General features: G+C 36.4%; 1 protein-coding gene across 1 annotated transcript; it reads right to left on the bottom strand.

The window, feature by feature from the left end:
• On the bottom strand, positions 1-25,652 carry LOC583781 (adhesion G protein-coupled receptor E3-like). The gene is made up of 14 exons (XM_030981391.1): positions 25,635-25,652; positions 18,371-18,401; positions 10,781-10,833; positions 9,588-9,809; positions 8,739-8,847; positions 7,896-8,110; positions 6,533-6,576; positions 5,948-6,050; positions 5,104-5,210; positions 4,499-4,601; positions 3,902-4,049; positions 1,988-2,054; positions 595-661; positions 1-90 (listed from the first exon to the last, which is right to left on the bottom strand). The coding sequence occupies exons 1-14, from the start codon at positions 25,650-25,652 to the stop codon at positions 1-3; spliced, it is 1,377 nt and encodes a 458-aa protein (XP_030837251.1).
• Positions 25,653-26,385: the final 733 nt, after the last annotated feature.

Genomic DNA, 26,385 nt, shown 5'->3' with positions numbered 1-26,385 from the left:
TTACTTGATCTTGTCCATTTCATCTTTCTTCTTGTTTGCCTTCAGGGAACTGAATGCTTTCATGACGAAACACAACACCGTGAAACTGAACTACGGGTACAAACAAAACAGAATGCAAAAATATCGTTCATTAGAACTTTACACCTATTGAGTTAAAAACAATAAGTTATATCATTTGGATAGATAGGCAGATATTGCTTTTGCCGTAAAACAAATTAAGTTTTTTTTTATATCGTCCTGTTATTATGTAAGTTCATTAAGTGATATTTTATATATTATATATACGTATGAATACATAAGAATCTAAAGTTTAGCCATAAGCGATTAAGCTAAGTTTTTAAAGAAAACAAAAAATCAGCATAAACATATTACCATATCATCAAAACTCTCATTACTACCAAAAATTCATGACTTCGTTAATTAAGTTTATTCTTCATAGATTTACTTCATTTTTTCAAAGAAATGCAGTACTTTGTAAGAAATAATTACATTAATGCTCAATATTTGCCCTCCATAAGCTAGTAAAAACTGTATAGCCAGTTTTACTTCAGTCCTCTGTTAAACATCAGGCAAACTCCAATCATTACATCTTACCAGTTCTGTTGCGCAGACACATCCTACAAATATGTAGATACTGTCGTCTTCAACGTGTAACCAGCAGCTGAATACAAAATATATTTCACGACACTATTATTTTTATTCAATTAAGATCAAATTACAATTTATTTTGTATTTATTATTGTTATCATTATTATTATCATTATAACTAGTATTCTCATCACTTTAAATATTAATGATTTATTATCATAATGATAATAATTATGATCATTATTATTATTATTATTATCATTATCATTAGATTATATCTTTATTATTACTATTATTATTACTATTATTATTTCCATCATCGTAATCATGATCAATAATTATCAATAATATCATCATCATCATTATAATCATCATCATGATCATTTCATTATTTGCTGTAGAATTCACCAAGTATCGCGAGCCATAAATAAGATACACATTATAGTCCAGTATACTAAACAAACTCGGTTGTTTACAAGTTGCTTAGATTATTAAGAAAAACCTCTTTAAAATGATATAGGCTAAGCTAAGATATTTAAAAAGGGAATAACTGAATGTAATTGTGTAATCTGAACACAGCAACTAATGTGAAGTCCAATGCTATAACTGAATTATTTTGATATTTCTTAAGAATATCCAACGGATTTTATGGAAGTTGTGAAACAATCAAAATTCGAATTTTCATTTAATTTCCAATTACCCAAGTAAAGGAATGATCACTAAATTAACATTTAGATTAGATAATCTAAAATGTTTAACGACATACGTACAGCGGAAAATACTCTTTAAAGGGAAAGTACACCTTGATATTAACTTGGTTTTTATAGAAGCAGAAAAATGAGGGAACCAAATATTAAGTGAAAAATTGAGCAATATCCGATTAAAAAAAGGAATGTTATGCTTTTGTTAGAGCTGTCATCAGGTAAAAAAAAAAATAGCAACACTGTGACGTATTTTGCGAGCTCCTCTCCAGTTTGCTCTTTACAGGATATTTCATTTACTTTCATTTATTTATATATTGATGACGGAATTGATTGTTTCACATATTTGCAATACTTATAGGGCGAATATCTCATTGTACATTTTCTTAACGGAAAATATAATGTCTTTGAAGTTTTGTTTTTATTACAGGGCCAATTTCTGCTTCTACTAAAGCAACTTAATATCATGGTAGACTTCCCCCTTCATAGGCCGTCTGTACCACCCAGGGTGGTCACTGACAGGTGGCTATCTCATCAACTCAGCTCTCAATTAACATAAGAAAAAGAGGATCATGGGGGACCAATGGTCACCGATTAGGCTTTGTTTTTTTATATAGAGGGAGCAAGTAGCTACGATTAGTATCGTGGGGCTTTAATAGACAAGTGATCAATGATATACAGAAGCCTCTGTTACTCACAATACAGATGTTCCATACGTGTCAAAGAGAACACCAAAAGACACGCCGACAACCACGAGGGAGCCTCCTGAAATAATTGAATTGAATCGAATTGAAATTAAAAACTGAAGGTTTATTGATAAAAAATTCAATGTCCCAACTCGAATTTACGAATAAAACTGCAACATATAAGATACATCCAGATAGTGCAATGTAAAATAGGCAAATATGAGATTAAGAAATTTAGTGATGAAATTGATATGATAAGGAATATTAAGAAAGGGTGAAGAAAAAGAACAAAATTGTAAGAAGGAGAAAACAAAAGAAATAAAGGGGGAAGAAAATATGGTAGAGTGGTAAAATAAGAGTTAAGAACAGATATGTTCTTAAATCAGTGATAAAATTCAGTACAAAATTAGGAAATTAATGATGAACCTGTCCCTTACTTGTGTAATATATGTAGATACTATTTTGATTAATACAAAAGCCTCGTGCATTAAAAATTAAACAAAATCTATTAACACATTGTACAGTGTAATGTTAATAATTGAAAACTATATAATAATTGAAACTTCGCAATGAATGGCTAACTTTGGCCATGTAAAAACATTATTTTCTGTTGGAAGAACAGGAGGAAATAACGAGATGAAGGAAAGAACAATTAGGCCCCCCAAAAGGATTAGGGAAAAGGGAAAGTGGGTTAACTATTGCCTTGTATAACTATAAAAACAATGTCCAAAGTGACATCGGTAGATGAATTTGAATGATGTGATAGTACCGAATGCTTTCATATTGGAAACATCTTAATAGATTAACTGTCATCAAATATATTTGCGAATTCAAGAAAAGATGTTTGAAAAACAATTGAGCTGGGTAAAATATCATCAAAATCGATTGACAAGTCGAAAGATAACTACAAGCAAAGAAGATGGCAATAGGGTACTGAATATAAGCATCGACTGATCAACCAATGGCCAAAGAAACCGCCATATAATCATAAGAGACATACCTGTATTGTCATATTTACATGGTTGGATATAGACTTTTTAATACAAGATAAGGGCCCCGTCTTATAAAGAGTTGCGATTGAACCTAATCAATCGCAAGTCCTCTAATTAATCCCAAGTTTGCAGTCCCCTGTCTCTTATGTACATAGTTGCGATTAATCGCAACTGTTAATAAGACGGGGTCCTGGTTTTGAAAGTAGAGAACTTTTAGATTTACACGACGAGAACGTGGACCTCTACGTGTGACATCCTTTTAAGGCAATGTGACGTCACTGCCAGTGCCTTAAAATGACGTCACATTGCCTTAAAAGGATGTCACACGTAGAGATCCACGTTCTCGTCGTGTAAATCTAAAATTTCCTAATAGCTTGCTATATACAAAGAGGAAACTAAATATGCTTTCTAGCAGGAAAAAAGTGAGCCATTTTTTTATTTTAAAAAACTGATTTTGAACATGTTGAACAAACCACTTAATAACAACTTTTATTCTACATTATGAATTTGTTATGAGTTAGTAATGGAGAACACTGTTAGAAGTCTCCCAACCGTCCTTTGATATGGACTTTCACTAGCGCCAAACATAGCGACTTGTTGCTATTGAGAGAGGGTGTATTTGCACCACTGCCATGTGACCACGGCGCATGTCTAAAGGTGTTTTAGCAGTGGGGAGTTTCCTCTTGAATGAACAGTTTTGACAGTGTAAGTGCTAGATTATTACCATGACTTTAATACTGCTAACGCATTTATTTACCAGGTGAGTTATTAAATAATGAGGTTGTGCTTATATTTTGTCGGATGATACGAATTCCCAATTCCACAACACTTGTTAGCAGGTGGTGCTTTTATATGCGGCCCCTATCGGAAGCGCCAGGTTAATAACGGAAAATCGATATTTCAGGCAATAGTGGACACCTGATTTCGGTCTTACCGTAAGCGATAAGACTCAGCCACCCAATCCTAAGTGTCTTGCAGCCCACGGCAGTCGTACGGTACAGAAACACGCCCTCGATCATGGTCCATGCAAGAGCTGATGTGAACAGATAGTGTAGTGTCACTGTCACGCCCTTACAGAGTACCTGTCATTAAAAAATGTTTAAAACATGTGTTTACACTTCTATTTGAGAATGGATGTTGTTCTGTTTACCTATAGAACACTAAAACGTCGTCTATCCGAATTGAAATTAAGGTCTTAAAAATGCATGCTGCCACCAAATACAGATTGATTCCTCAAAACAAAAACAAAAAAAGGGTCAACAAAATCATTATCAACGTCGAATAATTGCTTTATTCAAGTCTGAACAAAATATCTCTGCCGAGAATCACATCCGGGTTGGATCGCTAATGCCTTAATATCTATGCTACAGAAAATGACTAGTGATTTCGATGACAACATTTTCAATTGATCGATTGGCAAATCTTCAGCATTGTTTGGTTCATCATTTCCTTTTGCATTTGTGATTTTTTTTTTTAGTTCTTAAGGTGGTCATGATGGTTCTGAGAAAGAAGAGGAGACTAAAATTCTCACCCTATTTTCTGTTGCCTCAGCCAAGCTGAGAAAAAGGATCTGTCCAAGGGCCGTGCATATTGCCAGGTTCATGTGAATCTGAATCTTCAGCATCTTCCAGGCTCTGTAACAAACCGTTAAACATTTTAGTGAGGAGTTGGAAGAAAAAGGCCTGAGGTGATGCGACACCTCAGGATTTTTTTTCTACCTGTCAACAGAAAAATGATGACAAAGGCGTTCCGAATCGACCACAGGCAACTTCAGTAGCTTTTAGAAACATCTTTTTATATAAGTAATAGCGCAATGGCATATTACTTAATCCGATCTTTATTTCTATTTGATGAACAAAAGAGTATCAAAACCGATTCGACCCACGTACCTCGTGGTTCAACGTCCGGAGATTTATCCACTATAGACAATAACACATTTACCTAAACCACCGGGTTCCAGAATTGAAGCTATTGTGTTAAGTCCGTTCCGCAGTAATATTCATGCGCACCTTAGCTGCGCAGGGCCAGCTGATCATGTCTACACTCTGCACTTCAGACATTGTGTATGTTGGTTGGCCCTAAACAGCTAAGGTGGGCTCGAACATTACTGCGGTACGCCATAAAAAAATCACTCACCCAGTCACACAGTAGATGAATACAGCAAGAACCAAAGAGGCGATAGAAATGCCACCAAGAATGTAAGACAGGTAACTCTGTACTTGGGCATTGACTCCTTTAGGCGGCTACATGTAAAATGAGAATAGTACTGATAATAGTTATCATAATATTAGTAATAATAATATCTTTAATAAGAATGATAATCAACAAAAAACAATAACAATTAATAGGCGAAAGAAACAAAATCAATGATCCATTCGATTGACCATCAACTATCCTTTCCTTCACCTTTTCCATGAATTACTAACTCTATTATTAAAGGGAACCAATACCCCTTCCTTCCCCTCAATTGAATAAATAAATTATTATACAAATCAAAAAATAATCAAGACATGTCATGTCATGTTTCTTTTACATTCCAATCGCATGACAAGAACTGAACTTTATATTTAAAGGCATCGTTTAACAATGCTACATCTGAGATGCATGGCTCTACGTGTTACCAGTGTCTGTGATATGGTGTTATATTGAAGCCCCAACAACAAATTGCGCTTCAAAATGATCATGAAGTGCCTCCAAAAAAAACAAATTGGAGTGACCGGTTTTACTATACTCGTCCCCCCCCCAAAAAAAAAAAAGAAAAAAAAAAAAAAGAAAACGCAAAATTTGATTTCGATTTCCAATCATAAATATCTTGATAATCAGACGGGCGATCGGCTTGTAAAAGTCATGAGTTTCCTGACTGACCTAAAGGCTTATAATTATCATTGCAGCATGAGCTAAATCCAGAATTTCTGTTTCAGAATCTAAGGCCATGTTACCGAGTCACTTTAACCACACCATCTAACAATCAATGACTTACCTTGAGAGAGAGCAGAACAGCGAAGCTAGTCAGATGACTGCTGTTGCACACAACCAAATCAGAGTCGACAGAGACGACCTGGACTCCATCAGTTGACCAAACGCTATCGTAAACAAATATGTCACAAAATTATACACAAGCGTACAATTAAAGAAATTGTTAATAAAGACTCTTAATAACGTATCGAGACGTTTGAATTATCAATCTCGGTATTTAGAACTTATACATAGTCATGTAACTCTTATTGTACATATTGTTGGATTAGAAGTTTATTTTGAGGTCGCCCCCCCCCCCTACACCAAAAAAACAAACTTGATAATCATGATTGTAAACAAATTTCAGTGAGGCACATGTGTAGAAAAAGACCACCCCCCCCCCCCCCGAGACAAAATTGCATATACATACTTCAATTATAAGTCAAGACTCCAGTTTGCAATGTAGTTTAGCCAATTGGTTTATTGTTAAAGCTCGAAATTTCGACGTATCATTACGTTTTACGAAAATGCACAAATGCATAGCAAATGGAACGCGTGACTCGTCATTACAGTCCATATATTTTCTTTTTTTAAAGCAGTGTCTGATTACCTGCCGTTCACCTGGTAAGCACAATGCACCCCACTGGAACCGTCCTATATAAAAATTTAAAAGAATACAAAAATCAAAATCTCAGATAGATAAAACTTTAGCTTCGGGCTTGTTATCAGAAAAAGTGGATACATCAAAGTACATTTTGGAGTATAACGGACTGTTCCGCTTTAAGGAGCTGGCACTTTTGTTGATGTAATTAAGCAAAGGTTTGTCACTCAAAAAACAAAAAAATTAGAAAGGATGATGATCATGATAATAATAGTAGAACTAGTAGGATCAGCAGCAACAGTTTTAGTAGTAGTAGAAGTAGTAGTAATGATGATAATGATCATAATAATATTCATGATAATACTGATAACAACATCGAGAATGAAAATAATAGGATATATTAACTTTAATAAGTCTTATATTAATGATGTAGATGATAATATTTAATCTTAAAGATGATGAAAATGTATAACTATACAGGGTAGAAATTCTCCTGAAAGAATAGATCATCAGTTTAGAAGGCTTACATGCATTATTGTTACCTATTATATTTTAATTTTCACCTCATCACCCACCATGTGTATAAGCCTGCTTTGTGTTCAACAAGTATTTTGAAAGAGTTGAAAAGTACCTGATAACGAATCAGATAACTATTCTTATTATAAAAGATTTACGTGATGGTCAATCCTTGGAATGTCTTTGGTCATCGGCGTTAATCAGCAATCCCATTATTCAGTGTAGTGTCTTTTTTTGTTGGTCTGGTATCGGTCTCGATTACCCTCTTTCGTGGTCTAATGTAGGAAGGGGAGCCGTTTTCTACGCACCTAATATTTCTCTCGAAATCGGAAACATTTTCCTATTGTATTCCTTTTGTCCTAGATCTCATTTTTCTCTTTATATTCCAGGGAGTATGTGTGCCGATTTTTTTTGGTCAAACACACCCCAGAACAGTGTAATTTTCACAAGAGAAGGCGGCGTTGTCATTTTAAAATTGCAAAAACAAAGGTTCCAATATCTGCGAACTCGATCACTTTTCTCGCAGTTGATATGATATGAGGTTTTTAGAATCGTTAAAGAACAAGAAATTGGCCCGATCTTGCTGATATTCACATGTACTGAATATAGAAATGTGTAAACAGGACTAAATAAACAATCGGCACGAGGTATTGTCCCCAAGATTTAGCTGTCACTAGTCATATTTCGAATATGAGGGCATTTGAACAGCCATCCTTTTCAGGGGATTTTTTGTTTCTATTATTCTCTTCAACACTAGGAAATAACGTATACAAAGAATGAAAAAGCGCACAAATTATTTGTCGCCTTTCATAGAACTCAACCTCCCTTTAACCAAGTAGCGATAGTGTTGTCTCACCGTTGGGGGGAAACCTTTGGTAGGCTGCATCATGAAGGTTATTTGCACAGAACCATTGGAGAGATTGATGGTCGTGTCGCCGTCAATGAGTTCGATCTTGATCACTGAGCTAATGATGCTGACAATGTTGTTCTCGTCAGCGTTGTCGGTGAGCTTTACAATTTCCGCGCCATCTTGGATATCCTCCCGGTCTGTGTAGGCGTGGTGGACGGTCACTGTTCGGTAAAGATGAGACAGAGAGGGGGAGTATCACAAACCGCGCGTATCAAGATTCTAGACCTCTGATTACTAAAAAACTGCAGTCATGATATTGAACGTTGATAGCTAGCCAGTATATCGAAAGATATTGACTGAGCATAGCTCTGCTTGAGCGTACAGTGCAAGGAAGCAATAGATGCACACGAAGTTAAAGAAGACCTCACCCCGAAAGAATAATTGTAGGTGTTCTAAGATATTCTTGGCATAATGTGATACATTATAGCATGACAGGGGCGCAGCCATTTTCGTGAAAATGTAACGTACCAGTTGAAGTTGTACATGTTTCAGCAGCGTACTGCCCTTATATTGCCCTGTTGACAAATAAACCCATTTTGTCAAGCTTATTTTGTCATAATATCCCCTTTGAGAATCCACACTCAGGACGTGGTACAACAAAACAAGTACTGACTGCCTTTTTATTTTCTCGAGAAACCATTGCACGATTACAATGTATCCCGTGATTACAGCACACAATTTGGTAGGTAGTAAAAGTGGTGGCTTTTTTTTATAAACACATAGGTCCGTAAATCATGACACGGGTTGCGTTCAGTGTAGCGAAACATTGACATTTGTACATGCCCCTACCATTTCTATCATTCACTGAACCGAAGTGGAACGTGAAGGTTAAACGGCACTGCTGGCTTCCAGATGAAAGGCCCTCACGAGCTTCCTCAGACGCCCCGCTGCCGCAAACCTACGTATACAAAAAAGTTCAGATTAAAACCAGTGGGGCTCCATGGAGCAACGGGGGCACATGCATCCCCCACCCACAAATACAACAAAAGGGGAAAAGGAGAGAAGATTGGAATAATGGGCTTTGGAACTTATGCAGACAGTTGCAACCGATTCAAATCGCTGGCAACTTGACATCGATCGTAACTGTTTGCGATTTTGGTTGAAAGAGTAAAGTGAATGAGCCACTGTACCACAACAACAAAGATGGTACATTTAAAACTGTTTCTGAATTTTGGATGAGATTCTTTTTTATATCCCTGTATCAAGAGAAATTTATCTCCTCTGACTGATGAACCATGTTGTCCCCATACCGTTATCTAATACTTGATATTTTGTTTTCGATATATACCAGATAATGGATATTTGAAGTTGACTATGGATACACGCATATGCGCGTACTACTCTTAGATTGGTAGATTTTCTACAAATTAATATATTTCGAAATACACATTACGTCAATATTTATATATATATATCCATTTTTGACAATCCAGTCGCGATATGCGGTATATAAAAGAAATATTGACTGTTCATTTTTCGGGTCACAGTTAAACCTGTAGCTCCTCGGTGATCTCAACACTTTACGATGCCGCTCGATTTCGTCTCTCTGGCACGGTACAAATTTGACATAATCCTGGGCAATAGTTTTAACCATGCCCCTCAAAGCAGTCGATATTTGTATTTCACCGATGCATTTACCGATGTAGTCAGCTGCGTCGATGATAATGACATACTAGTAGTAAGATCAGGTGGCATTAATGGTCCTGTATTAGTGTAAGTCGGTGTTGTAGAATCCGGTGGAGTTGACGTAGCTTGGTCCGATGTTTGTGATATTGTTGTAGGAAGGGTTGTCGTCTCATCGGCAACTGGCGTTGTTGTAGAAATGTTAGGTGTCACTGTTGATGTGTCTGTAGTAGGGTCCTGTAATCACATTAAATTTTGGTTCACTAAGTGCTGATTAATATTGACTAATTAAAGTAAATGTTGATAAGAAATGCATGGGAAGATAAAATATGATGATAAAGGTTATGTTGCAAACGAGCTTATTAGTCATGGACTTAAGTGTACCACTCACTCGTAAAAACAAATTGTTTGCAGCTTGGATATTCACTGTTGGTCATAATAATTATTTCTACCCCAATTTATGGAATGATTTTGACAAGGATTTATTCCTAAGAGATCTAGATAATAGTAAACATTCTCAGATTTATTTTTCCTGGTACTTCGTTACCGAATTTCTTTTATCGGTATTGTCAATGTCTGGATTGGGTCTTCGCTCCTAGACTACATGTAGTTCATCCAAGTTCAGGACGCCGAACAGTTTAGCTTCTCTGAAGTAGAACATTGACATTCTTCAAGATCAACTTCGCGATGTGTCTTTCGTCGACAAGTCTTCGCAACATTTTTGAAAGACATTGAAGTTTGATGTCCTATTATTCAATCTCATATATTCTCAAATCAAAAGTTTATTCTATTTTTATTCAGGTGAAACGAAATATCTTTGATTGTATGAACTAATAATTTTTTGGATTATATACACTGTTTTGTTTTTATATTGTCTTCAGTTTATTGACTAGTCTGGGTTTTCTTCGTTTATTACAGAGACCTTCACTTTGTCAAGTGAGAAACCAGTTCAATAGCTGAATTATAAATTAAGGTTACTGAACTGTAATTATTTTGTTCCCAAGTGCTTATTTATCTTGAGAGATCACGTAGTTAAAAAGGGATGCTGAGTTGCCGTGTTGGTGTGTTTGAATTGTTATTGCTTTAAAAACATACCAATACTTTCACTCTCATAATTTAGAAGAGTCAGTTTCGTCCCAACAGAGGGTAGAAGGAATTACCTCCTGATTTAATATTACATCTAAAAGAAAGGAAAACACTGTATTTACCAAGGCTGGAGTAGTCCCTTGGACTGGAGGTTCCCCGTTTCCAGCCAACACACCTACGTATAAACCAGAAAACAGAAATTGCTCGAATCATTTGAACAATATTATTAAAAGACGATCTGAATGTAATATAATAGAATTTTATTGCAGTACTTATGCTTTGGCGACAATAGACTAATGTATGTATTTATATGAGTTTTGGCATGTTTCTCTCCCGAATCCTCATTTACTAACTACACGTATTTGATGCATCTGCCTCTAATTTAGTTACAAAATGGCATCTTTAGCGATGAAATGCACGTTGCATTCACACTATGAAGATGACAGACAAAGAAAGCGGACAAAATATACAGTTCCTCAGGTAGACAAAGGAACATCCCTTCACTGCTATTATGTAAAAAGGTGAATATGCATGTGACACCTGTTCTACACATGTTTACATAATAGCAGTGAAGGGATGTTCATTTATCTACCTGAGGAACTGTATATTTTGTCCGCTTTCTTTGTCAGTCATGTTCATAGTGTCATACACTAGTTTTTGCTATGTCGGTCAAGTTTTTCAGTCGTCAAGAGAACTTTTTGTTTAAAAAGTATGCATAGAAGTAGTAACCAGGTCAGCGTTTCACGAAACCATGTAAGTGCACGTTCGCCTACAACCCATTGCGACGCGTGTATTAAATATAAAGCGCCTTTAAATGGGATGTAGGTGAAAAAGTACTTATGACGGTTTTGTGAATTGATTCACAGGTCTATTGCTACGGGGTTGATTTCCAATTTTCGAAGTAATACCGTCAAGCCTGGCACCCAACACTAAACCAAACCCGAACTCTAAAACTAATTCTAAGCCCAACCCAAACATGATCGAGAACCAAACACTAGTCTCACGAACGAAACCGACATCAAATCGAAATAAGACCGAACAAAAATATATCGGTTTCCACATTTTGATCCGTTATGATTCGATTTGGCGGTGTCATCCTGGGATATCTAATACTAATAATGATAACAATATTGGCACACTGCCATTTTTGGTGTTCAATTATCCACCACCTCATATCATTAACGATTTTTCGCTCAGCGACAGACAGACCTTCTACGACGCACGAACACTCAATGTTACGTCCGTCGCACATAGACCGCCCTCGTTACAATAAGCGGTTTCGTTTTTCGGTAAACGCGTACGTATAGTACGGAGGTATTGCAATGCAATGCCAATACGCAATTTTCGTAATGTAACAAAATTGAATGCATACGTCTTTGTGAAGTGGCTCGATACAAACTATTTCATTCACCTGATAAGAATAATAGTATTTTAATAGACAGAATCCGAACTGCATACATTAGTTGTTGCCAGGTGACAAACATTAAACTAATGAGGACCGGAGCAAATGTCGCTCGAGCAATTTGGGATCACAATGACATGTTCTATTTGCCTCAATTACTCTAGCATAATGGTATTCATCAATCAAACAATTTAATTTTATGGAACATTCCACACTTCAAAAGACACCGTGTTTGGAAACTAGTGTCATTAAACAGATCGCCAATAAAATCATTTATCAGCGTTTAATGAAAAGAAATATGGCAAAGCGGGGGATGTGTATTATGAATTAATTTTCCATTAAGAAAACCTACGTATTTACTTTATTTGTAATCAATCAATATGTTTACGTCATTATGTACCACAATGACGGGTGTAATTTACTAGAGCATGAAAACAAATCCACGAAAAATGAAAATGAAATTCATAAAATGCCTATTGATTTGATACATACCCTACCTTATCGATTTCAACACACATTATAGCAAAACTGAATGAGTTAAACAGCTATACAAAATGTTGTTACATGTATTAAAATAGAAAATGAAATGGCGTTTAAATCAGCGTAAGAAAAACAAATAATTAGGAAAATTAAAATCAATAATTTGTAGCAAGTTTCGCTTTTAAAAAGGTTCCACATAAAATGTCTCTTTAAAAATGCAACCAATTTCCCCTCTCTTTTTGAATGACGATTTCTCTAAAAGTTACATTTCATTTTTTTCTTTTTCACATTGAAGCTACATTATGGTCGTCGCACACGAGGCGTCATTGCTATTGCGTTATTACTTGTGCTACTCAAGCTATGATAGCGTTAGCCTAAGCACACGCTTAGCAATGTGCAATATTCATTATGCATTCACTTGTTTTACGATGTCTCACTTCCATTACTGGTAAATAAGCCGTTGCACATTAGGTGCTGTTAGGGACTTTTAGATTAGGGAACTTTAGATTTCCACGACGAGAACGTGGACTGCGACCTGTGACGCAATGTGACGTCCTTTTAAGGGACTGGCAGTGACGTCACATTGCCTTAAAAGGATGTCACACGAGCAGTCCACGTTCTCGTCGTGCAAATCTAAAAGTCCTTATGTGTTGAGGTATGACTGCGTCAGCAGCTTATGCCGTTTTTGACAAATGGTGTGAGAGTAACATCGTATATTAAGGGGTAAATGCAAAATGAGCCGGTGAGACAATGCGTTGACTTTCACGGGTACGGGATTAGTGCGTCACAGGGTTGATCAGCGCAGGTAATGACGCAATCGAATTGACGCCTCGTGTGCAGAGGGCAGTACATACTCACAGTCATATTCAGCATAAGCATAGCTTCGATCTCCAGAGCAAATTTGTGTGGATCCTGTGCATGTGAGGACACATGGGTTCTTTGCACTACAATACAGACCCCACTGTGCTGTCTGCAATGCAATACATTGTCACGTATTCAAATTATGGAACAAGTTAAACCGGGACCCCTTATAATAAAATTCGATTTACGATCTATCATAAATATCCCAGTCTTGTACTAGTAAACTCAATCCTACCATGCATTGTTTCTATCTCTTACATTTAATTAATCGTAAGAAAGTATTTATAGTTAGGTTACGATTGATTAGAGGTGGAGGAGGTAAGATACAATTTTTGAAGCTACGATACATTTTTGGAGATATACAATAAATCGTACCTGTTATGCTACATGCCCCTCGTGTAACTGAGTCAATAACTTTATGAAGCGCAAAAAAATTAGCTCTTTATTTCTACTCATATTACTGTAATCTAATTACAAATGGAATGATAATAAAAAGTTCTCAACGCGCTAAGTAAATTGTAAGAATGAAGTAAAACAAAAGTGTACCCAGCCATAAGAGGACAATGTGAAAATGATTTCATGTTGAGTTTTGTTTGATCATTGGGTTACAGAATTATTGAACATTTTACAGGATTAGGAAAGCACTCTATAAGACAGGGGACAAAACTTGAATATGATATGCATTTATTACTACCAGCTTATGATTTACAATGACTTGACGTCTATTATGGAAAAGTCTAGAACGATTATTTACAAATATTAAAAGCAATCCTCGCAAAAATCATGATTTTATAGTGAAAATTCTTATTTAAACAATGATACCCAAAGGTAGTAATACCTTGAATGCGTTCAGTGCCTTAGGGCTTTTCGGCGAAAGCCAGGGTAATAATAGAACCATATATATATAAGCAGCTTGAGTTTCCTCTAGGATGGATGTGTGGGCAATATAGCTATAGTTATGTCAATATTACTTTTATAATCATTAAATTTGTCCGGATGTGTTTGTCCGGAAGGTAGCTATCGGAACGTCGCTGTCTAGAGGTAGTTGTCCGAGGGTAGTTGTCTCGAGCATAGTTGTCCAGAGGAACAGTTGTCAAGAGGCAGTTGTCCATGGGTGGTTGTCCAGATGTTGTTATGTAGAGGGTAGTTGTTCATAGAATATTTATGAAGAGGGTATTTGTGCATTTGGTAGTTGTCCGTTGTCCAGAAGATAGTGGTAGTTGTCCGGACATAGTAATCCGGAGAGAGTTGTAAAGAATATACTTGTCCAGTCATAGTTGTCCAATGGGTAGTTGTCTGGATCTAGTTGGCCGAATCTTTTGGGGAAGGGGGGTGCAGATGTTTTGGAGGTGGCTTTCCGTACAACTACCGGTCTAGAGCAGCGTTTTTCATCCGGGGTGCCAAAAGACACCTCTAGGAGGGCCGCGAGAGACTTCGGTTAATAAAAAAATCTCTTGGAATAAAATGTCGTGAAAAACAAATATCAGAAGACCCTAGAGAATGGATATAGGATTTTAAATATATCAAATTGTTTTGTGTTCCTGGCTCGCAGGACGATTATCATGATCACAGGCAGCAAAGTGCCTAAATATCCTCATGTATGATTTGTGTATTCATGTATATTCGGTGGTGCTGTGCCCGCTACTTTATGTTATATCTTAGCCAGTATATTGATTACAATATATATCAAAAAATTACCTTATAACATATGTCATTATAATTGGCTCGCTCGCAAAATTTGAGACAAATTTGCATGTGTGCATGGCACTTTATGAGTGCCAGAGTAATGCAAAATAAATCTTCTGTGATGGATTGGGGTGACGCAAAACTGTTTAGCTCTTCAAAGGGTTGACAAACGCTGGTTCAGAGGGTCTGATCCATATTAACAAAACCTTACTAAGTTATTTGTCAACTGATATTATAAGACGGGTTCTAGAATGTAAGCAATCCGATTGGTCAATTGACATCACGTGGTTGTGTATTAGTTCTTCCCATCGTGCAAAACATCTCCCATCAAAACTTGATAACACACGCTCGATATCTGCCGATATCGCTTTCGCGTAATTCAGCCAAATTTAATTTGTGCATAATTTTCAATATCAATATCTAGATCTAGAATATTCTAGACCTAGATCTAGTTAGATCTAACTTAGATCTAGATCTAATATCTATCCATACTCTAGATCAAGACTATATAGTAAGAAAGTATTGCTGACCCGTCTTATAATACAAATAATGCACTGTTTCGCTCCTGTGTTAGCGCAGTTCCAGTGCACTCAGTTTAGTCAATGCGTTATCACCTATGTGCACTGACTAAACTTCGTGCACTGGCCTTGCGCTAACACACTCGCACCAGTGCATTACTTGTATACTATCGGTTATAGTTCAAAGCTAGATGAAAACTGGACTTATTTAGGTTCCATGAATATGAGCACTTTTGTCTGAAGGTTTTTGACCGATCACGCTCTCACTCACATAATTCCCGTCACAGGATTCAGCCAAAGACTCGAGTAAGGCTTCACATGCTGTCACGCGCACACATATGCCTTCCTTTACGACGATCGTGTAGTTCGTTTGGCAAGTCAACGACAAAGATGAGCTCCCATCCGTAATCTTTTGGCATTGTCTTCCGGTCTTAGGGTAGCCAGCTGAAAAATAGAAAATTGAAAATAATTCTTTGTAAGGGCTGAGGAGTGCCTCTTGCCCTGTGTCTCCCCAACAATGAAAATAAACGTTTAAATTGCCACCTAAATTGCAATATAGCTAGAATAAATTATAAAAACATGCTGTTTCCACAATCCTTGGTAAATTGCCAGGGCAGGATAAAATGAGGTGATCGCATTATATTTATGTCGTTATATTCTGCACCGGCGGGTTTTGACAGCGGTGGTATCCTTCGTCATAAATATTATATATATAATTATATGAACAAGCCTTTCAAATAAAGTTGACTTTGGATCATTTGATAACGCAGCGAAAGCTTGGTTAGCAGCAATTGTGAAAATAAAAGTTGATTATGTAGTACATAACAATTAATCTATGTTGTGATGTTTTGGAATCATCGAATTTATAAGAAATTCACTAAGTATTGCAAAAGACGACGCACACTACACATAGAATTTGGTATATTTGACTACGTCTTGTGCCATTAATGGTTGGTCAAAACTTAAGGTTTTTTTTTTTTTTTTTTTTTTTTTTTTTTTTTTAAAATATATGAGAGCATTTGAAGAGCAATCCATTTAAGGGGGCATTTGTATTATGATATTATTTCAGATTGACACAAACAAGAAAAGGCAAGCTCACAATTAGTTTTCCTCTTTACCAGAACTCATCCTTCTCTTTAGGGGAGCAAATTTAAACTTTTTGGGGTTATGGGTTTCAATGTTAAAATCGCGACCAGGAATAAACACAAATGTTCCACTCTTTTAGGATTCATTATGGTGGAGAACACAAAATAGAAAAATAGAAAACAAACGAACGAGCGAACCAACAAGAACAACAACAATACAATAACAATATCAGATAAACAAAAACATGTAGGTTAATACATGCTCATTATTCACCAATACTTTGAAGTGGAGTGGACTCAAATCGAAAAGCACTTATCCCTATTATGACTCCTTAGAGAGTGGATTTCCACTCCTAGTGGAATCTACTTTCAAAAGAGTTATTAACCAGTTCCAGCTGAGATCAAACATGCATTATTATGCTATTATCCTCGATCATTCATTATTGAAAAGACTGGTTATGAATAAATAAAGGACATTTCGAGTATCTTTTTCATCGGATCAAAGAGGGAGTCCATATTAATGGGATATGTTCATATTTGATTTTACAAATGTGTGTGCCCTAAACAAACGTCTGAGGAAAAATAAATACATAAGAACAGTGAAATCTCCGAACCCAATTCACTTAGAAGAACAAAATTGTCCATGTTGTTTTAACACTATACCTTTGTTCATTTGATGGGTACATGTTTCTTAATGAAGTACAAAATGCGAAAGAAACTACATGTACTATAACATTTACCCTTGTCATATTTATTGCGTTGACATGACACATCCCAATTCACGAATTGCATCAAGCAAAAAGAAATGCAAAAGAGGTATATTTTGCTTTTAATTTAAGAGAAGGTGGAGTTCTTGGAGGACGTAACAAATAATCTGCGAGCGTTATCATTTAACCATGGCTCTTTAAATGCCTTAATATTCTAAATATGTGTGTGTATTGGGTTTTTACAGACGTGTATCAATTAGATATGATTATTTACGTCTGGGGACCGACCTTTAAACGTCACCACCCGAAAGAAGTGACTCAGTTTCGAACCTGCGTCTCCGGCTGAATCAGTTTGTAACTTCCACTGTTGGATTACAGGCGCTGGATTACAGGCGCTCGCCACAACGCCTAGTTGTGGCGTGTAACATCTTTCCAACCGGGACGGATTTTTACGCCACGTGTTCGTGTAGTCCCACATACATCTTTCTGTGTACAGTGCTTGTAACTTTACCAAGACTGGGCCAAATTTCTATCATTTTGATGATTCCAGAACCCTTCAGTACACACCAATACTTATGTGCTGGATGATAAACCTTTTCCGATCGATTCCACAACGTTTCGTTCACAATGCAATCGCAATTGACCAGAACTGAACTTTATCTTTAAACACTATATATATATTTTTTTTTGAAAGGGTGATTATATCTACTTAATATATGTTTAATTATTTTACTGTCAATGATAACAATAATATATTAATAGAAACAATAACAACAACTATATCAACAACAATAACAATATTGTGAATTTATAGAGCGCTAAGTTCATTTCCAACGTCTCTCAAAAGAGATAAATAACAATATAAAAAACCGTGTCATTCTTGCTTTACATGGGTTGAAAATGGAACCAGGATGACGAAATACGATATTCGTGCAATATCTCATGGAATACGAATGATGTATTATCAACTTACCTTTGCATAGGAGGAGGATGAAGTATGATATCTGTGGAAAGATAAAATATTATATAGGTATGAATAACATTATAACAATAGAACGTTTGTAATCATGCATACAAATTAAATATGGCCATGGATTAACTTTTCATATTTTTAGCTGTTATGTTATGGGAATCTTTCTTCCACAAACACATACTGGCTCCATATGGGACCTTTTCCATACAATTAATCGTATTCTGTTTTTATACTCATTATTCATACAATATAGAAGAGCAATAATTGTTATTCTGGCAATATACAACCCCCTTAGCGTACAAGTATATAAGTACAATTATTGATATGTCATTAATTTTGATATTTTTCTTTTCTTTTTGTTGATAACCATGTTTGTCAACATCAATTTGTATGAGGAATTCTTTTTTCCGACTTTATATTAGGACATGGGGAAGAAGATAAAGAAGTAAAGAGAGCGAGAGAAAGTGAAAGCAGGACAGAGAGAAAGAGCGAGAAAGAGAGAGAGAGAGAGAGAGAAAGGGGGAGAGGACGGGGACGTAGAGACACACAGAGGGAATTGTAGGCAGAGGGAAATACAATAAGAGAGGAAGAAAAAGAGATGGAGAGATAGACGGAGATAAGAAGGAGATGGAGAGAGATAAAAGACAGAGAAATACAGAGAAAGACAGAGAGGGGGAGAGAGAGAGAGAGAGGGGAGAGTAAAGAATATAAAGAGTAGATGAAGCACGATAGAAGGTAGATAGATAGAAGGGCACAATCAGTTTTTGACATTTCTAATTCCAATCCTAAATATCTTGATAATCAGGCAGGCGATCGGCTTGTAAAAGTCCTGACCTAAAGGTTTATAGTTGCAGCATGAGCTAAATCCAGGATTTTTTTTTTAGAATCTGAGGGTGAGATACTCAATCCCTTTAAAAGAGTACTTCTTTAAAAGCCAGCTTGTTGATTTCCTCAGTCACTGGTCATGTGTTAAGGTGTAGTTGTATTCTCTTTTTTAGAAAGTCGAACTCTAAAAGCGTCTGAAACCTGCTGATCTCATGATATATGTATATATGTATATCACCCTAGCAACACCATCACCAATTTAATCAGCAAATATTGATGCTGTAGCAGATTTTTTTTTTGGACAACTGCGCTATTAAAAACGAAATGTAATAACCTTTATTAACTTCGGTAGGCTGTTTTTTTTATTTGTGTGATGCCCTGCTTTTCAATAGACCCCTCATCCTTTATTATTATTTATCACCCGTACCTCGTTCAATTGCCTGTATGAGTAAATGTTCAAATATTAAATTTAATTGGATTTAGATAAAACGACACGACATTAGCATAATGATGTGCCGGGTTAAATGGAGAAGACCATGTTTAGATGAGTAGGGCTTAGTTCACAAACATTACCCTTGACATTTCGCGAATACAGGGGCTTGTTTTCACAAAAGTTCAGATAACGCGACCATCCGACCCGACGCAACTAGAAGATTCAAAGTCAGCCCTGGACTGGGGTCGTACTTTCCTCCTTACCCTGTGGTATTAAAACTGTTATGTTTAAGTAACGCATCTTCTTATTTCGGCTACGGCATGTAAATGTACATCAATGACAAATTGCTGACGAGATGCTTTCTGCTTTAACGATCCTTTTATGTTTAGTGCGTTGCACACGAAACGTTGTTTGCCTGACGTAGCACTGCGTCAGTGACTGTCGCTGTGTGTGACACGTCTTGTGACATGAATGTCGTTCACATGATGATTGCAAAATGAACAATGCAACACTGCATTGACTTACTGGTGCATGCATTGAATTTGCTTCCTAGGTTATATTAGCGCACGTAATAATGTAATCGTGTGCATCGTGTGCATCATGTTTTAAACTCGTAGCACAAGATGCGTCATTTGCCTGACTGCGTCAGCGAATTAAGCGGTTTAAGATTCGTCATATGTTGAAGAGATCAAATGAACGAAAGAATATTGCACACTGGAAAGTGCAAGCAATGCTTTGTGTAATTGGCGTTTGGGATGCTTGTCATCAAAGGCTCGATTGCCGCCGGAAATGACAGAATAGGCCACTTTCTTTAATAATGTATGCATTGCACACATCACGAGACATCAGGGAGGGCAAGTCATAATGTCTGTCATACCTCGCATCAAGTAATGTATGCAATTGGCATTCTGACTATTGAAATACAGTTATTCGTAGGAGGTAAATGAAATAATTTGTAATAAATTACATTACGAAAACGGTCTATTAAATAGGCTTTGCGCGCAATTAGCCTTAACGACTGCTAATTGATTGATGCACACAATAATTTTAAATTACGTATGATTGTATATCTAACACCTCTCTCCTCTCCTCTCCTCTGTTCCACCCGATCCCCGTTTCTTTCTCTCTTCATTCCTCACTCTCCCACAAAGACTTTTTTTTCTTCATCTACCTCCCAAGTCATTTTGTTTCACGTCTCAGTTGATATTTAAGTTTTGATTTTATGTTATATAATATTCAAAAAGTAAAGCGTTACGTTTGTTAACTAGTTTTTCTCCATGTCATATTAACGGTTTAAACCTCTTATTCTTCTACGCAAAGATTGAAGGTTCATCAACAACAAAACATACACATAGACTTTTCACCTGTACCTATCTTCAGGATTGAAAGGTATGGGGCTACCAAAAAAGAAGAAGCTAAAGACGACGAACAACAGTAGTAGTAGTAGTAGTGATCAACGGTGTCGATTTGTATCCTTGGTTGGGGTGGGGGGGGGGAGGATGATAGGTGCCAAAATATTTTCGGCAATGGATCAAAGCAACCTAGAGGTAGAAGTGTGTGGCAAGTTGCACCCCTCCCTTCCAAGTTATTAACTTTTTCAAGTCACCCTCAATAAAGATAACATTTCAGAGAATATGGGACCCTACGTGGGTGTCACATGGGCTTGCTACCTGGGTTATAATCCTCTCAACCGCGAAGCAAGGAGTTGAATTTAAGGGGGGCGGTAGTGAGCACGCGAAGCGCGCTCCCATGGGAGGTGGAGTTTCCCCCGTCCCGCGCGAAGCGCGGAAGCTTTGATGTTTCATTCAATTATTAGAGAAAGAAGACGATTCGTTGTACCGTTCTCGACCCTTAATCCTTGTCTAAATTCAGTTCCCCGCCCCCCTTCCCGCGCGAAGCGCGGAAGCTTTGACGTTTCATTAAATTATTAGAGAAAGAAGACGATTCGTTGTACAATTCTCGACTATTAGTCCTTGTCTGAATTCAGTTCCCCGCCACCCTTCCCGCGCGAAGCGCGGAAGCTTTGACGTTTCATTAAATTATTAGAGAAAGAAGACGATTTGTTGTACCGTTCTCGACTTTTAATCCTTGTCTAAATTCAGTTTTTTTTTTTTACGTTTCATTAAATTATTAGAGAAAGAAGACGATTCGTTGTGCCGTTCTCGACTCTTAATCCTTTTCTTCCAACGTCCTCTTCCTTTCTACTCTCTCTCTCTCTCTCTCTTTTTGGCCGGCGTTTTTTTTTTTTGGGGGGGGGGGGGGCGACCGCCCCAACCGCACCCCCCTGGCTACGCGCCTGTATCCTCTCTGTCTCTCATTATTTCTCTTCCACTCTCTACTTCTTTTTTTGCACTTTTGCGCTTTGCGCTTAACATTTAGCTCGTTGCTTTTTAACGCTGCGGCTTTGCATTTGGCGCACTGCATATCTATGATGCTGTTGATTGAATAAATTGAATTATTTTATCAATTTCTGATGAAGCTGCATGAGCGAGAATTCAATTTATTCTTGTCTCGTATACGGTTGTCTCATTTATGTATGTATTATGAAAATGAGATAGCAAAATGTGTATATTGATGGTCATCTTGCGAGTAATAACCATTGTGTGTGTGTGTGTGTGTGTATTGGGTTTTTACAGACGTGTATCAATCAGATATGATTATTTACGTCTGGGACCGACCTTTAAACGTCACCATCCGAAAGACGTGACTCAGTTTCAAACCTGCGTCCTCGGCTGAATCAGTTTGTAACTTCCACTTTTTAGCTGGATTACAGGTGCACGCCACAACGCCTAGTTATGGCGTGCTACTCTCATCATTTTTTTGTTTTTGATAGTGAATTATTAGGGGGATGATTGTACAGGCCATCCCCCCACCTGAAATATTGGGGGACATATCCCCCCACCTCCCACCCCCCCCCCCCCCCCCCCGGGATCGACACCATGGTAGTGATAGTAAAAGTAACAGTAGTAGTAATACTAGTAGTAGTAATAACAATAATAATAGTAGTTGAAGTAATGATATTAGTAGTAATAGTAGTTGTAATAAAAGTAGAAGTAATAACAGTTATAGTAATGACAATAATGATGACAATAAAACAAAATAAAATGATAATTTTTTTTAATGATAATACATTTTTTTAAATTACGATAATAATAACAGGAAGAAGAAGTACAAGAAAAAGACATCGCTTTTCTCAACGTAAAGATTTACGGCAAACATTTAGTTTTCGTTTAGGGTAAATTCTATGATTAAGACTGTGTATACGTTTAGGTGAAGTTTTGAGGTCGAGCATAACCATTTATTTTCTTGTATTCTCTAAACGTTTACGAATGACTTCTCAAAAAACCTTCAATGACGAGTTTCATTAAAAAAAACACCTAATATTGTTTTCCATAATGTTTTTTAGGCACATACATTGCATATAATAAAAGGTTCAAGGGTTTAACACATTAAAGATATAATAAACTTCACATTATACATGTACATGTATATTATTACAGCCAAGTGAAGTCTGGCGATTTGCATTAGGCAGCTCGGAATTTAATATTTAAGAAAGAAATCAAATATAAGATTGAATACAAAACTTTTCGGGAATGAACTTAAATGCTACTTACTATTCCCTCTGTTTTCTGATTTGATAACGTCTAAATGCATTCCTCCTTTCTCTTATTTTCCTTACCACCCTCCTCCTCCTTCTTCTTATAACCCTCCCCATTCTTCTTCTTCTTCTCTTTTTCTTTTCTTTCCTTTCTTTAAAAGCGAAGTACGAAAGACAGAAAAGAAGGGGTTGCCTGCAACTACCACGCAAACTAAGCACACCTTGTTTATTTGAAAGTTTGTTAACATCACACAAAATATTCAGAGGTTTAAAAACAAAATTTGTAGCGATCACCCCTAAATCGGAGGGGGTGACCAAAAAATCGGTCCATTTAATGAATATGTATTTTTGTAAATAATATTTTGAGGGAACCTTGAGTTAGAATGAGTTCCATTCAAAACGAAAGGGCATTAAATAATTTATTTTTTATACCAATTTTGATGGAATTGGATTTAAAAAACATCGCAATTGTAAGTTACAAAAACATGATTTTTTTTCTTCAGAGAGTTATAACAGAGAGTTATAACAGAGTTATAACAGAGAGTTATATTTTTGCGTAAATTTCAAGGGATTGTCCCATTTACAAGGGCAATATTTTGTGCAAAGCAGATGCTTTTTTTTCGTTTTAAAGAATACTTATAGCAACCCAAAGTTATTTACTTGACTGTTATCAGTCAATAATGGTAACCAACTTATCAAATAATGTATTTTTAATTTGAAAGAAGAATTTATAAGCAATATCAACGACACAAAACAAAATCAAAGGTGGAATACAATAAAGATTCTATAAAGAGAGATTCTGAAATGTAAAGTAGTTGATAGACTCCTAATCCTTTGAACTGTCAAAATGTCCAATCACTATCCTTAAATTCATATACCAAGATACTGGCCGAATTGAGTGGGGACATTTCCACAATAAGAAGCACATTTTCGGCTCAAAATTCACATTTTACACATTTCAATGAAGCTGACATCTACTTGAAAGTATTTCAATCATCCAGCAAATGACACTAAACCAATGGTGCTTTTAGGTTTTACTTAAAAGTTAATTATAACACTCGATTTAAACACTCCAAACATGCCCTTAATACATAAATGCACATATATATGCATACAGTTAATACAAATAAGGGCAATCATGTTGTTTTTGTGGAAATCCAGTCAATAACTTTCGATGGCTATAACTTTTTCACTGAAGATATATATAAGCCTCTCCTTTCCACAAAATATTTTCTTTTTACTTGAACAAATCCTAGAAAGTTACAAATAAAGACACCTCCCCAATTTTGATATATGAAGAATAACGTGTTTTCATAAAATTTAAATTTTTAATTAAAAAATGGAAAACAGCATCTTTCTAATTTGAAAATTGTAATGTTAATTAATCCCAATTCAAATAAAATATGTATCAACATTTTTTGTTATTTAAATCTCTTTGCATAATACTATTTTTCATCAAAAGGGCCGCTGTTTTGAACGTCCCCTCCGATTTAGGGGTGCCCGCTGCGAATTAAAAAGCACCTCTGAAATATTGTGTATTATAATAAAAAATTTCGAACGAACAAGGTGTTCTTTGTTTAAAGGCAGTGGCATCCAAATAAAAAACTAAGCAACATATTTGACTTTGGGCCAGAAAATTATGTACTTTAAATTTGGTACTACTTTATCGTTTTGCCTTTCATTGAATATTTATAGACCTTATAATAATTCTCTTCAAATGAGCTTTGCTTTTTATTTAGGGTCCTCAGTCTCACAATGTACGTTGTTTTTATATTGCCTGTTGTGCTGTTACTTGTCATATTTAGAATATGTAGGTATTTGAAGAGCCATACTTTTCAGTGAACATTTTTTCCTCTGATGTTCTTCCACTCTTGCATAGTAACAATAATAACGCTCCCTAATTATGTTTCACCTCTCCCCGTAACTCAGCCTTCTCTTTAAGTTGTTTACACCTTTTATTTTGTCACTCTACAGTTTGTATGAACCATTATTTTTTGTTCAAATATAAAATGTAGAACAAGTACAATTGAATTAGTCGTGGTCGAGTGGTTAAAGGCGCTTGACTGGAGATGCGAAGGTCGAGGGTTCGAATCCCGACACGGCACTAATATCTTTTGGCAAGATATTAACCTGTAGTTTGCTACTCTCCACCCAGGTATTAAATGGGTACCCGGTAGGATGCAACCGTCATTGTTGGTCAAACAATTTTTGAGCGTCAAGTAACGCCTGGCTGGAATGTTCCCCAGGAAGTGGAGATTGTGCACATAGTGTGTGCGGGCAAGCACTGAATCCAATGACCGGGGTAATAGTATATCTATAAAGCGCTTTAATAGAGACATTGTATTAAGCGCTATATAAGCGGAATATTATTATATGATAAGCTGATATGTATTCACCATAAAACTCACCTTCAGTAAACGCTCCATCTCGCGTGTCCAGTAAATCTCGAAATGCAGCTCAAAACATCAATCTGATTCCCTCTGGATACGACTCACAAGCAAATACGAATCTTCCTTTCTTTGTTGTCTCTTGGTGTTACTTTATTATCACAATCTGGCGCTAGTTCAGTAGTTTTTACCGTTGTTCAATATTGTTTTAAAAAGATAAATAGTATATATCATGCAATTAATAATCCCGTCCATGAGACACCGATGCTCTTATTGGCTCTTATTTTACTGTCCTGTGTTCCACTGCGACCGGAGCTTCGATGCTGCAAAAGTAGAAAGAGTTTTTGCCTCCGGGAGAGATGAAAATGTTTTCCGCAGGGGCGTGGCCTAATCCATTGTGACTGAATAGTCACCATAGCATGCGGCTAGTGCGCAAATGAGGCACTCGGCGTGTACTTTTCGTTTATACATTTTGATACATTTGCCTATGGTTTGTCATTCGGATAACCATGACGACCATCCATTATGAAGCAGCTAATGATAGGATGGATAATGATCTCTTAATGATCGGTTCCCTTGGTACAAAATATTAATATCACACTTTTTGTTCACCTAGCGACGGTGAATAAATCTTAAGCTCCCAAAACACGAATCATAAACGACTGCGTGGCTCTAACTATTATTATCGTTGCATGTAAAAGCATTTCTTTTTTTAGGGTGGGGGAGGGGCGGAAACATGAACGGAGCATGCGCAGTTTGATTTCATATTGAT

This window comes from Strongylocentrotus purpuratus, unplaced genomic scaffold (genome assembly GCF_000002235.5).
Source record: "Strongylocentrotus purpuratus isolate Spur 01 unplaced genomic scaffold, Spur_5.0 spur5_scaffold_12, whole genome shotgun sequence".
Taxonomy (NCBI): Eukaryota; Metazoa; Echinodermata; class Echinoidea; order Camarodonta; family Strongylocentrotidae; genus Strongylocentrotus; species Strongylocentrotus purpuratus.
The sequence above is the reverse complement of the archived record's forward strand: the minus strand, read 5'-3'. Positions and strand labels throughout refer to the sequence as shown.